We start from the raw sequence: 14,968 nt of genomic DNA, 5'->3' as shown, positions 1-14,968 counted from the left end.
GTCATTGATGAGAAATGAGCCGTTTATCAGCAAACTGATAAACAGGGACAGCAGGGAGATCAAGGAGTTGAAAACGGCATGGCAGCTCTTTGAGAGCTCTTTCCTTCAGCTTTACAGGGGTCACTGGTCGACTCAGATCGACAGATTCAGCTCAGTCCAAGAACAGCTGCTTCCACACCTTCGCCATTGACCCTGCTCCCCAGGCCAACTGGAATCCAGGTGAAGAGGACTCTTTTGGAGGAAAGGCGTAAGCCGTTTGTTGCCTCTGGTGTATTAACTCCATTTTTTGTGGTTTCCGCATGGAGAGATTGTATTATGAGAAATGTAGTCACATGTCTGTGACTGGGCTTCAAGAGACATCTGGCTGGCCAATTCACGTTCACACCCCAACGTGACAGCCCACTCCAGCATATACATTGGTTTAGCATGTTTCCACTAAGATCCTCCACTGAGATGGCAGACTCTGCTTCAGAATGCATATAGCTATCCAGCACAAGGGATAGAAAAGGGGATTAGATTTAAGTGGAGCACAACTTACTCATTTAAGGCACGTTTTTTTCATTTGAGAGTAAATAGTTTACACATGGTGTATAACCATCTAATCAGAGAACACTTGGGAGGTGTGAAATTGTTCATGTTAATCCCTTGGAATGCCGGTTCTGCACGGAGAAGGTTCCGTGTGAAAGAACCACTGAACCTCCCAGAAGAAAAGACCAGAATGGGGTGACTAATGATAGAAAATAAGGCAACAACCCCCCCCCCCCCCCTCCATGTTACAGCGCACAGTGACCTTCTGCCAGGCTGGACCAGCCACCTCTTTTCCTTTGGGGAACGTAGCTGGAATTCCAACACTGGAAGCATGAACCTGCAGGGGCACTGGAACCAGGGACAAGACTGCATCCCACCACCCCCTCATGCTTTATTGAATACAACAGCACAGCTTGTGCTGGGTTATTACTTACTCATACTACAGCTTGAATACTGGAATCTGATTAGCTGACAATTGGATACTATTTATTAATTTATTTATTTACATTACATTAATGTCATTTAGAGGGTGCTCTTATTCCGTGCACAGGTTAATGTTTTTTATACAGCTGGATAGGTACTGAGGCAGTGTTCACTGAGGCAGTTCTGGCAGTTCAACCTTTCGGTTATAAGCCCTGCTCCTAACCACTACACTACACTGCCACCACTACTTAAACAGTTTATTTTAACAGGGACCACACACTTTAATCAACATTTGAGTTTACACGCCAATGTAAATGTGTCAATTAGCCAGAAGCTAATTCACATCTGTAGCCCCTGGGCAGGTTAAAACAAAGGACTGAAGACAGAATACACAAATATTAGTAAAAAAAAAAAAATTCAATTTCATTAACACTGTTTAGAATTTCCCCATAGCTGGTGTGAAATCACAGTTTATAATTACTTTTTCAACACTTGAGCCTTTGAGTTTACCTAACAACAACCCTCCATTAGGGATTTACTTCTGTCAAATTTCCTACAATACACAGGTATAATCCCTGATAAAATGGGCAGGTGCATGTTCTCCACATTACATATTTTTGGTGACTATGCACTCCCCCCACCCCCAAAATTTCATCAGAAATTAAATGTTAAGCATGAAGGCACCATCACTATTCTCTTAGCTTTCTGCTGCCTACAGCATTCATGTTTCAGTTTCATGTTTCATGCAGGACCCCCGTAATGCTACAGCAAGCTAGTCATATAAAGAAAATCAGAATGGTTCTGAGCAATCACTCAAAAGTGAAAACTAATAATTTGATTTGTCTGACTGATTTTCGAACTAGTTCCATAGCAAGCCATCTCAACAGACTGGCTTGTATTATGGTTAAATCAATGAACATGTGTACCGATTCTAACGCTGGCTAATCCTCTTCTATTTTCTTTTTTTTAAAAAACTTTTAATCACCCTATACGGTAGCAAATCCACGGAGAAGTGACAGGACATTCAGATACAGCTAACTATTTAGCTGCAATAGATAACTCACAAATTAAAATTCATTATGACACAATAACTAGCTGCTGAGCTGTGTAAATTCTGGAAAACTAAACTTTTTTGGCTGGCTAGAAAACTAATTTGAGAGATTTCTCCTCATTATTATGCTGAGCTCAACACAGGGTTCCAAGGCCAGCACCCCAATTACAATGCTTCACCATGGTTCTATATTTTGGCGCTTTGCTGAAACATTAAGAAAGCTATAAACAGGACTAATTCATTTAAATTAAAAACAGGACATGTGAGGCATGCTAGCTGGTTAGTATGCCAGCATTATGACAAGGAAGGGGCTTGGTCCACAGGCTTGCTGATGTCCCTACTACCAGGGTACAACCATCACTCACAGCCTCTTTTTTATCTACCAGCCCACTTTTACAGAAATTCTGCTGTCCTCTCCTACCGGCAACACAAACTTGAAGCTCTGCTTCATTTCTCGGCTTGCCGAGTATACAGTACAATATCGCATGGCTGAAGCATCACTTGACAAGATGTTCCAGTTTTAAGCTGATATTGTCTTAATATTTCATGCATCCTTTTAAAATGTTATTTTTGCTGTAAGCCCATTTGAAGTGTCTGAGCTGGAAGTTTGCTCGTACTGTAGAGGCTCATTTTCAGCTGTGCAGTCCATCACAGGAACTGCACCGCCTGGCATGGTTTAATGCCTTGTGCTGCATCCTTCAGTGCATAAGGTTTATGTCATGTGTGACCATATTTCAGGAATAATGGTCCCTCTGTGCTTTGTGGGACAGTGGCTCAGGAGGTAGAGCAGTTGACTGGGGATTGCAAGAACCCTGGTTTGAATCTGGCTCCTCCTGGCAGAATGTTGAAGTGTCTTTGACAGTGTCCAAGACACTGAACCCCAAACTGCTCCCAGTGGCCAGTTGGTACCTTGCATGGCAGCCTCTACCACTGGTAGGTAGATGTGAGGCATATAACCGTAAAGTGCTTTCTCAGCATACTCAAATGAGCAGAAAAGCACTATATAAATGCAGTCCATTTACCATTTCTGCATAAATGATATGTAGTTCATTATTTTGTGACCTAGTCTGGGGGAGGGTGGTGGGGATGGGATGAATGGGATACTGTATACAAACACTATAAAGTACTCTGGGATACTATAAAGTGGCCCTGTAGAACTCTGGCATACTGTACACCAGCCATGCATAATTCTGGGATACTAAAAACTAGCCCTGCAGAACTCTGGGCCACTGTATAGTGGCCCTGCAGAGCTCTGGGATACTGTAAAGCAGCCATGTAGAATTCTGGCATACTGTAAACCAGCCCTGAAGAACTCTGGGATGCAGTAAACCAGCCATGCAGAACTCTGGGATACTATAAACTGGCCCTGCATAATTCTGGTATATTGTAAACTGGCCCTGCAGAACTCTACATTTTGAGAAATCAACACTGCTTAACTCTGGGCTTCTGGCATAAACTTTACATTGTATACTGTGTGCAACTCTGGATTCGGAATGCACACACAGTAAATTTAGAATGCCGGAGGATCCTCACTTTGCATTCCACATACTCTTAATTGTCCAATCGAATCAGCCATCTGAGTGACTGACTGGCAGTGGCTTGGGCTGGCTCAAAGAGGGGCTGTACTATAAGACAGATAAACCCAGCACACTGCAGCTGCCCACTGGAGCTGTGGGTTGCCGCTGCAGACTAAAGATGAAGGGATCAGACTCAAAGCCTCCGTGACCTCCTCACGCAGCCTCCAGCAAAGTCCCTCACCTGTCCTTCAGAGAGCACATCCACAGCTGGGCTCCAGACACCTGAGGCACAGCTCAATCCAAGCTGATGCCACTCATGACAGCTCATTATAGAGTTCAACACTTGACTAAAAAAAACAAGGGAATATACATAGGACACAGAGATGTACTCAGGTAACTGTGAGTACATTGGATACAGAGCTGTACCCAGTTCAGTGTGATTATAGCTGATACAGAGCTGTACTCGGTTCAGTTTGTTTGCAGTTGAGGATTATGCCTCTGCCTTGTAGTATTAACATCACAATAGCACTTTTTTCTTTCTACTTATTTTTCTTAGGTTCACATTTCAATTCAAACGAGTCAGATCGTTGAAACTGGGGCTCATCTGGTCCCTGTAACACCACTACTTTAGCAAAGCAACAGGAGGCTTTGAAATCTGATGTTGGGAGGCTGAATTCATTAAGGCCTTTATATGGCATCTCTGTGTTAAGGGTTTGACAGTCAAACAAAGTGGCCTCTATCTGCGCACGCTGGAGGGGAAATAGGAGATTTCAGATAGAGGAGGATTAGCCTGGCTGTGGCGATAAATAAAAATAGACAGTGAAATAAAACCAAGCCTCTTCAGAAGGCAAGCCTGACTGTCAGGGTCTTTTCTCAACAGGGGAAGTGCTCTGGGGCTATTATCTGAGACTGGACCAATAGCAGGGCTTGGAGGGCTGCCAGAGGGAGGGGTCTAGTGAACTGGGACTGATGGCAGGATGATCTTGTGGTGGGAAGTAAAGATATTTGCCTGTCAGCAGCTAAGGAGAGACATCAATCATCCTGCCCGCTATGTTTAAACACAGAAGCCATTGAACTGCCCTCAGAGCGATAGAATCTCAGTTCCTGTGCCGAGTCTTGGCATATGGGGCTGAATGGGAGTTGACGACCTCTTGCCTTGCACAACATTGGAATGACCACACTCTCTACAATGAACTGACTGCTAAAAAATGCAACCCTACCAGAAGACACAGGCACCAAGGGGCATGACCAGCGCCAAAAACAACCATTTTTGGTCCTGTTGTGAGCCTGAAATCTGGTCAGCTACAACACAGTACCAAGAAGCAGAGAGAAGATTCTCAACTGCACCCAAACCACCACACTACTGAAACACAGTCAATCTCCTTTACCTCACCTCCCCAGTGTCATGCCTGCTTCCGCTACAGTACAATACAGTACTGCAGCGCAGACACCAGTGATCAAATTGTTTGCTTCTGTCTGATTTATCTGCACATCATCACAGTGCCCTGCTCCATCACTAGCACAGGTGCGCACCTGTTTGAAATGGACAGATCAGAGCTCGACTTAAAAGCCAATCCCCCATCGCTCATGACACATGGGTGTTCTGCATTTTAGAACCTGCTGTGGTAGATCCCTCTCTCACACTCTCAAACAAACACCTTTTCTGGCTTTCAAAATCACTTCAAAGTAGAACTCCAAAGGGAGGTCACCGTCGTTATACATGATTCTGGGTAAATTCAAACATTGCAACACTGCTATGCATTTATATCATCTTATTCTGTTTGTACTGAGGCCAAAGTTAACTATCATACTATTTTCAAGTATTTAATTGGTCTCTTTATTTTTGCTTCTTTGGTCAGCCTCCTATTTTAACTATTTTACCTGCAGGTGTTTCTTCCCAGTAGAGTTTTCTCTCAGGCCATACTACTGGTGAGCCATTGACATTAAAGTAAATGTATATGATCATTCCTTGAAAGTGAGCCTGTATTGATATATTGATGGCTGTGCTGTTGGCTGAAGGTCCCGTGACAGCGCGCTGACTGCGACAGTCTTCCTTTGTGTGAACATGGGCAGGACGAGAGGAGCACACAAAGGAATGTCGATTTTGTGTTCACACCTCATTGGCTCTCGAAAGGCAGACAAGCTGCTTGTTAAAGCTCTGCCTCCAAAAACAATGTGACCAGGCGAATACACCTGTCGCCTTTACTGACAGGTGGCTGTTGACACTTTGTTTCAGACAAATCAATTGCACCATTAAGATCTGGTCTTAAAACTTATCTTTACCGCCTGGCTTTTGTGGAAGCACTGCTATTATTTTGTTACAGTTTCTATGCATTTCTACTAATTCTTAGACATTCTTTGTTATACTGTTGCCATTTGTGGTATTTGTTTTATTTCCAGGCTGTAAAAGGCTTTGATATTGTGCTGTAATGAAAAGCACCATAAAAATGAAATTTGTGGCTGTTATTTCTGCTTCTTCAAACCGCCAAGGCCGCACAGCCTGGCCCCATGGAAGCCTTTGGCCATCCCACATTCACGCCAGAGAGGTACAAGGGACCTGCCTGCTGTCCTGTGAGTGTGTGTGTGTGTGTGTGTGTGTGTGTGCATGTATGTCCATGTATGTGTATAAATGAGTATGAACCTGTGTGCATGTGGGTGTGTGCTTGTTTGAGCACTCTCTGACAGACTGCAGACTCCCAGCTGCTAAAGCAGGGCTGATCTGGGGATTACAGGTAATTACTGCAGCCTCTCCGGGCCTTAACACCCTGTTTTTACCCTAAAGAGCCCTTCTCCCCACCCCAGACTGAGCCCCACTGCTGTCTCCACAAAGGCCAATGAGAGTCCTGCCCATGTTCCTTCAGTACCAGCAGGGGGCACCTTCCTCAGCGTGAGCACTTGCAATAGACCACACACTATTCCAGGGTGTGCAATCCCATTAACAGCGATTAGGAAACTCAGATAGTCATCAGGTGGTTGTGGGGCTGATTCCCTACTGAGATAACATCAGTTGCTTGGATGTATGCAAAATATAGGAGACGGATGTTGCTAATGTAAGAATGTTGCCGAATGCAAATAGGGCTCCTGGGAAGTAAATGAATAACTAAAAATAACAGTGTGGGGACCTGAAGATCATAACTAACAGAGCAGTAACTGACTATGTGACAGTCAGGAGACCTGAAGATAATAACTAACAGAGTACTGATTGGCTGTGTACCTGAACTCCCCTCCCCAGTGCCTAGTCACTTGAGCGGACCGCGTATGTGACAAATGCGACAATGTTCAGCTCACTGCGCACAAGTGCAGTAACCTCACCTCAATTCCAAGAACACCGTACCTGAGCTGTGTGGCTGTGTGTGTGCGTGCATGTGAGCATGTGCATACAAAACAGGTTCAGGCTCTCTCTCAACCGGTACAGAACAGAAAAATGCAAATGATCTCAGCAGCAGAAAAACAGTGAACAAGGTGAATGCTCAGTGCAGACCTCACTCACTGAACAGATCAGAAAGTGTGGATACTGCACCATCTTCCACAGAAAGGAACACTAACATCCAGCTAACACCACATAGTATCAGCTTTCCTGGGGACCAGGTTATTAGAACGCATGGCTGCTATCAAAATATGGAATACCGAGCATAGACAGTCTGGATCAGCACTTACTGTAGCTTGGCCCTGGGAGAGAGAGAACTCTTACAGAGGGTAACAACTGCTCTCACACTCCAGTTGCTATAACACCTCAAATTCATCAAAGCGCTGAACTGTAATAGTGGTCAAGTGGTCACATCGCCTAAGAGGTAGGAGGGAGAAGGGCCTCTGGTGACTAAAACGCCATTGACAAGATTTTTGCAGCTAAATACACAGCTTTGAATTTTTTTGTTGTTGCACTGTATTTGAGCCTAATGCAGTTCAATGCACTAAAATAATTTCATCTCATTCAAATACGAGCGCTAAGGTGGCTGCAGCTGTGGGAAGATGACCTACTTCAATAACTCACTTCCCCATGACATGTGATACCTCCAATACCCGCAAACCGCTGGTACAGCTGAGTAGCAATCAGACATCAATTTCAGACATCGTGTCAAGTGAAAAGTCACAGCTGCCTGCTGTCTGGCAGTGTGCATCACTTCCAACCTCTGACCCTACTGCAAGACTAATCTCTTCCACCTCAAGACTCTCAGTTTCCTAATCTACAGTACGCAAGTGTCAATCAAATTGGCTTCCTCCAATAAAAAGGCCTGTGTGGACCGCCCTCAATAACCGCACAGCATCTGATCTCCAGGTAAGGATAACTGACACAATGCAGTGAACTTCAGAGAGGCTCATGTGACTGAATGAAAATAAGAACCTATTTATACAACAAAGCCCAGGCTGTGAATGCATTAGCCAGTCATTCAGTAATGAATGATAGACTCTCCTTTCTGCCTGTGCTGTAACTTCATTAGAAAATAACTAACTAAAAAACATAATAATCAGCAAAAGCCTGTATACAAACTCTTAAGTTCTGAGCCAAGACAGCAAAAGTTTAGAGGAACTACATATTGTTGTATGAATGATATTCAAAAATTGAGGAATAAAAAATGACTTTTGAAGGATTTAGAAAAACAGATCTGAGCATCTACATAAATATGTTTTATGAAAGCAATAAAGCACCTGGGGCCAGAGATAAATCAAGAATATAGGCACAGAGTTGCTGGTACGAAACAAAGCCAAACAGTCCTAGACATGCCAGTATTGCTGATAAATGCAGGCTCTCGTACTTCATCACTTTATTATGCCTTGTTAGCGGCCATGATCTCAACACAACACAAACATAATAGCCTCTGTCCTTATCTTTTACTATCAAATATAGGAACACTTTACTTACAAAATCATGAGTTTGGCATTACTGAATTTCATGAAACGCTACCCAATAACTAACAACTCAGAACTTACTTAAATTCTTGACTTAAAACAGGTCACTTACAGTACTTTGTGATTATGCCAAATAGCAGTCGAACTGTATGATAAAGTTTAGTTCTGTCAGAGTAAATTAATACATTACATAACAAATACAGTACATAAATGACCTTAAAAGTGCCGAGTAATGTCTGCTAACATTGGAATTCATCCCTTAGTTGAGCCCACACTATGCAGTTACTGTGTCATCTTTAATGAACAGATTTAAGGGAACCAGGCAGCTAATGGGACAGTAAAAAAGAAAGACTTTCATATATGGAAGAGAAGAAAAAGTGAGTTTTGCACCACAGTGAAACACACATAAGCTTCCAATGTTGTTTTCCAATCACGGACAAACATAACTCTAACACAACCAGTACTGGGGGCCCAGGCACCATCCTGAAGAAAGCGTTTAATGACTCACGGTCCTCTCCAGATGAATGGCTAATGGCTCACTGGAGAAGACTACAGTCATTGGAGCATAAAACTCTTTACTGCAGTAACTAGTCTGGTTATGAAATCATCAAAATACCTACAACCATGCATAAGGCCAAATTCACCAGCTGTAAAATAATTTATGGGGAGAAAGAAAACGGTCTTTGAGAGCCTTTTTACATCTGACTTTGGAATTCCAGCCTACCACCATTTGACTCACCACTCAGGGGCCAAACAAGGTGGAATTTGAATCGTTTCACACCAGCTTAGAGTTATCAATTTTCTGCCCCAGAAGTAGATTCTGTATTGTGGGACTGTACTGTACGAGTGCTGGGCAATATACCGTGTAGCGAAGGCGACTGCTCTCGCCCTTTGCTACATACCGGTTCATCTGGTATACCGGTATTAATTTTCCGTAAGGTATGAATTTTACATATACCGCCATACCGTAGCATAGCTGAAACAACAGCTGTAAGGCTGTTGAAAAACGCTGGTCAGAGCATTTTTCAGGTAAAAAAATGTATCAGCGTTTGTTCCAAAAAGCAGTTGAGAGCGTCTTTTGTTGCCGCAACAACAGCTACTGCAACATCTTGCGAAAGCTACAACTTGAGATTGTTTAATTATCAAAGATGGCATTTATCGATTTAAATTATTACGTTAAATGCTCATGACACATCACAGCTTTTGTGAGGTCTGTGATCTAAATGTTATTGACCTAACCTAAAAATTTACTGTCAGTAATTTAAATCGATTTAACTAAATTTAGCTGTTTTGTAATTTGAATTTTATAACACAAGAAAGCTATAATGTGAAACAAACATTTAAGAGAAAGCTTTTGAATTACTTGCCACTTAATAATTCAAATCGCCATCCTTGTTAATTAAACAATCTCATGCTGTAGCTTAAATCAATAGGACAAATTTCAGACAATCTGCGGTGTTTCGCAAGCATATTCATTTACTCTATTTACGCGATTGGTGTCAATTATTATGTGAATTATTTGCTTTATTGCTAATCAAGGAGGATAAAGGGGAACTGGTTGAAAGTAATGAGAGATTTTTTTTGAAAAGGAAGCAATGTTAAAGTTGTTGGCATATCTATTTTTTAAGTTCTGTTTTTACTATGTTGCAGTTTGCACAATAAAAATAGCTTACATTTTCCAACTGTTTCATGCATACTGATTCCTTCATATATTGTGTCATTTTGTGGGGCCAAGCAAACCCTATAGTAATCAAAGCCTTCATTATATACATGATGAAATTTTTTGTTTTATGTTCTATGTGCTCCTGACAGTAGAATAAGCCACAAACCTATGTAAAGGCCCCGTAATGAAAAAAAAAACGTGATTTACCATGAAACCGCCAGAATCTTAAAAAATACCATGATACAAATTTTTGGTCATACCGCCCAGCACTATACTGTACTGTACAGCAACTGACTGTAGGCAGATGGCTTATTTTGCTGAGAAATGGGACTCTGAAAGCCCTTAACACAGAGGAATCGCTGCCAAGATCTGGATTTGTGCATGCTCTGCTCATATTTCAATGGTTGCTTTATAACCCTGTGCAGGCAATCCAAAATGCAGGGAACTACAGGCTGGTTCAATAGTATGCAACTAGAGATATCACTGTCCTGCTCATTCATTAACTGTTGAATAGTGTAATCCACAATGTTTATCCATTTTTTCTGACAGTGAGTCCTCAGTACTGAGGAAATTAGTGGAGGAAGTGGGAACCACAGGAGTGTGTTCCTCATACACAGCTGAACATGACACACTCCGGACTACAGAAACAGCATTACGCAGCTGAATATGACACACTCCAGACTGCTGACAGAGCATTATGCAGCTGAATACCACATACACCAATTTCTCATACATTTTACTGCTCCCCACAGTAGAAGAAACAAGCAGAATTGAACCAACACAATTCAGCTTTTTCAAACTACACAGGCAAACTGTCATTCTCACTCTCCTATTTGATGCATTAGGAGAGCACAGTCCTACAGGCCAGGGGTGTAAGGTCAAGCATCCCGTGTGCTGTGCCAGCACCAAGGCCATGAGGCCATCTACAGCAGGTACCACACACTGCCCAAAAGCTGTTCAAGCTGGACTGCCATCTCAGAGCTGACAGCATTGAACCTGCCAAAAAACACCTCAGATTTGGGTCATGACCTAAAATCTGAGGGGAGAGACACTTTTAATACTGCTAGATTTAAGTCGGTATGGGATTTTTACACAATTGATATAGTACAGCCTGATCGTAAATTGACCTTGGCTTTTTTCATCATATGGGACAGACTTCTAGTGACAACATGTGCTTCCTGCATGTGTCACATGACCTGCTCACAGTGGGTGAGGGGCTCAGCTGGTAGTACGATCACCTCCCTGTGGAGCAGTGTTTCTGTGATCTCCACCCAGTACCGGCCCTGCACGATCAGCCTGTCCTCTAGAAAGTCAATGCTTTTTCATATGCGGAGTTTTGCTTACGTCTTGGCCCGTTTGCTCCACAGAGACACCCCCCATCCCGGAATTCCTTACCTGAAGGCAGCCAGCAGGGGGGCATAGATGGAGTCCCCATCGTAGACGTACAGGTGGTCCCAGCTGCACTCAGTGGCGAAGTGGTTAAACCTGAGCCGCAGGATGGTGTTGGGCCTGCAAGGGGAGAGAACACACATCCTCACACAATTCAGCATGGCTCCTCCAGGAAGTCCTGCTGCAGGTCTCACCCAAAGACCAAGTGCTATTACAGTGTTTATATAATAAACATCTTTCATTGCAATTCACCATCCAGTATGCTAAAAAAACCCATCAATGACATATTAGGCTCACAAACAAAATTGGCTAATTATGTGGTACTGATCATAGATACCTAGCCAACAGCTAACATACTAATGCTCTATACAGAACAGGTCATGTATTTAATCAGTTCAGTGCACTGGCACTATCGGCATTGCTGGCAAGGAACCAGGCTTGAACACAAACAGTATTTAATATGAATGTATCTGTTTAAACTTAAATTGCACAACTGACAGGGGGTTGCCTTCCACGAGAGTGCAACAGTGTGTGCAGTGCTGCTTGCTGTTGTTCTTTCAGAAGCGAGACAGAGAAACAGGCTGACTTTAAACAGTGTTAGCAGGCTCAGCTTGGGGCCTGAAATAAAGGAGATTGTGGGAACTGCAGCTTTAACAGCCACTCTCTCTCTCTCCACAGCTCCCCCAGCACACCTGCGCTTGCACAGAAACAGCCTTTTTGGTAGCTCTGCCATTTTCATTTGGATTCATCAGTGAGGCGGACCGTCCTCCTCTCCTGCTGTCGGACAAACCTTCAGGGCTTGGCCTGCCACGCGACACGCAGGGAAAACCTTTTCCAATCTAGGGTGTCTTCTTGAGACATCACACAGAGGTCTGAGCGGCAGTGAGGGTGACACCGTGCGGTGCAGGGCCACTCCTCAGCGGAGCATTGTTACTTTTCAACAAGGGGGACACCTCTACGACTGCACATTATTAGGGTGTTTTGTGTTAGCTCTCTCGCGAAGCACCTCTGTGTGTGGGTGTGTGTGTGTGTGTGTGTGTATCCGCAGCAGAATGCCCATCATTGTTTGCCAGGGACACAAATCGATATCCTGTTTTGGTTCGCTGTGGAGTGAGCAAGCAAAGAGCACTGAAGGGGAGGGGGACAAAGCTGCCATAATGAGTGTCTCTGATTGACCTCATCCCCCCTCCGCAGTGTGCTCCCAACCCAACACCCCAACACCCCTCATGTGTTCCTGCGCTATGGTTTTAAGCTTTCACTGAGCTGGCATGACCAATCAGGGCACTGAACTCCGCAATGGACACAGAACAGAGCGCCTCCCTCTCTATCGTCTGACCTGCTGAGTTACTCAACACACGAGACTGAGAAAGGCGAACTGACAAGAACTGAAACAAACATTTTAAATAGAGTCACGCCTGCTGGGAACACATTAAGTGACTTTTAGACCACAGATACATACTGTTTATATTTAAAGTGTAACTGCGAGATTTTGATCACCAGTAAGGATTCTACTTACATCAGCTAATATTTGTGTTTGATCTACTATTGTTCATACTTGTGGGAATTATGTGTAGTGAATTATGAAATTATGAGCATAAAGATTTTCTTCAAAAGAAAAACACAGTGTCCAAACAAAGCCTGAGAAGGTCCTGCCAGGTCCTGCCAGAGTCTGGTTCCAGACTGTACGACCCAGGACCTGCTGTACGGGTGTGCCAATAGCAGTGTCGGTAAGTGCACTTACTGTCCTTCAATGAGCCAGGTGCACTTTGTCTTGTACTTGTAGTTGCCGGGTCCGTCTGTCAGAAACCCAGAGGAACCAGTCAGCCTGCAGGAGAGAGGAGCAAAGAAACATCAGTCACCTCTAACTCTGAACACACAGGAACACACCTCTGACCCTAACACACAGGCACACACCTCTAAGCCTAACACACAGGCACATACCTCTAACCCTAACACACAGGCACGCACTTCTGACCCTAACACACAGGAGCGCACCTCTGACCCTAACACACAGGCACACACCTCTAACCCTAACACACAGGCACACATCTCTAACCCTAACACACAGGCACACACTTCTGACCCTAACACACAGGAGCGCACCTCTGACCCTAACACACAGGCACACACTTCTGACCCTAACACACAGGCACACACCTCTAACCCTAACACACAGGCACGCACTTCTGACCCTAACACACAGGAGCGCACCTCTGACCCTAACACACAGGCACACACCTCTAACCCTAACACACAGGCACACACCTCTAACCCTAACACACAGGCACACACTTCTGACCCTAACACACAGGAGCGCACCTCTGACCCTAACACACAGGAGCGCACCTCTGACCCTAACACACAGGAGCGCACCTCTGACCCTAACACACAGGAGCGCACTTCTGACCCTAACACACAGGAGCGCACCTCTGACCCTAACACACAGGCACACACCTCTAACCCTAACACACAGGCACACACTTCTGACCCTAACACACAGGCACACACCTCTAACCCTAACACACAGGCACACACTTCTGACCCTAACGCACAGGAGCGCACCTCTGACCCTAACGCACAGGAGCGCACCTCTGACCCTAACGCACAGGCACACACCTCTAACCCTAACACACAGGCACACACTTCTGACCCTAACACACAGGAGCGCACCTCTGACCCTAACACACAGGAGCGCACCTCTGACCCTAACACACAGGAGTGCACCTCTGACCCTAACACACAGGCACGCACCTCTAACCCTAACACACAGGCACACACTTCTGACCCTAACACACAGGAGCGCACCTCTGACCCTAACACACAGGAGCGCACCTCTGACCCTAACACACAGGCACACACCTCTAACCCTAACACACAGGAACGCACCTCTGATCCCAACGCACAGGCATGCACCTCTGACCCCAACACACAGGCACGCACTTCTGACCCCAACACGCAGGAGCGCACCTCTGACCCTAACACACAGGAGCGCACCTCTGACCCTAACACACAGGCACACACTTCTGACCCTAACACACAGGCACACACTTCTGACCCTAATACACAGGCACACACCTCTAACCCTAACACACAGGAACGCACCTCTGATCCCAACGCACAGGCATGCACCACTGACCCCAACACACAGGAGCACATCTCAGATCCAAACACACAGGCATGCACTTCTGTCACACACGGCTACCTCTGACCGTAACACACAGACATGTACTTTTGATCCTAAAACACAGGCTGATGACACGTCCCTTAAAACTGACGTTCCACCAATGAGCGGAAAGGGGCAGGGGCGTAGCCAGCAGTGGTTGAAATGCACTAAAGAAGCATGTCTTTGTGATAAACTACAGTCAACCTTTTCGACAGGGTTCTCAGTCTGATTGCAAGTGACGTCACATAAAAAGCTGAAATCGTGTTACACGCTATCAAAACCGTTTCCCGACAACAGCACTCTGCCAAGTGTTTACTTACAATAAACTGGTAACCATGGAAACAAACCGTGGCTACTTCTGCGCAGGAACGAGTGCTGAAATTAAT

At 44.6% G+C, this 14,968-nt stretch overlaps 1 protein-coding gene across 2 annotated transcripts in view; it reads right to left on the bottom strand.

Annotated features, from left to right (window-relative positions):
* atrn (attractin) overlaps positions 1–14,968 on the bottom strand; it is a 165,328-nt gene that overhangs the window by 117,003 nt on the left and 33,357 nt on the right. For both annotated transcript variants that reach the window (XM_036516519.1, XM_036516520.1), the window contains exons 2-3: positions 13,161–13,244; positions 11,426–11,539 (exon numbers count right to left, since the gene is read on the bottom strand). In XM_036516519.1, the coding sequence (XP_036372412.1) occupies positions 11,426–11,539; positions 13,161–13,244 (198 nt within the window). The remainder of the gene's footprint in view (positions 1–11,425; positions 11,540–13,160; positions 13,245–14,968) is intronic.

Source organism: Megalops cyprinoides, chromosome 22 (genome assembly GCF_013368585.1).
Source record: "Megalops cyprinoides isolate fMegCyp1 chromosome 22, fMegCyp1.pri, whole genome shotgun sequence".
Classification (NCBI taxonomy): Eukaryota; Metazoa; Chordata; class Actinopteri; order Elopiformes; family Megalopidae; genus Megalops; species Megalops cyprinoides.
The sequence above is the reverse complement of the archived record's forward strand: the minus strand, read 5'-3'. Positions and strand labels throughout refer to the sequence as shown.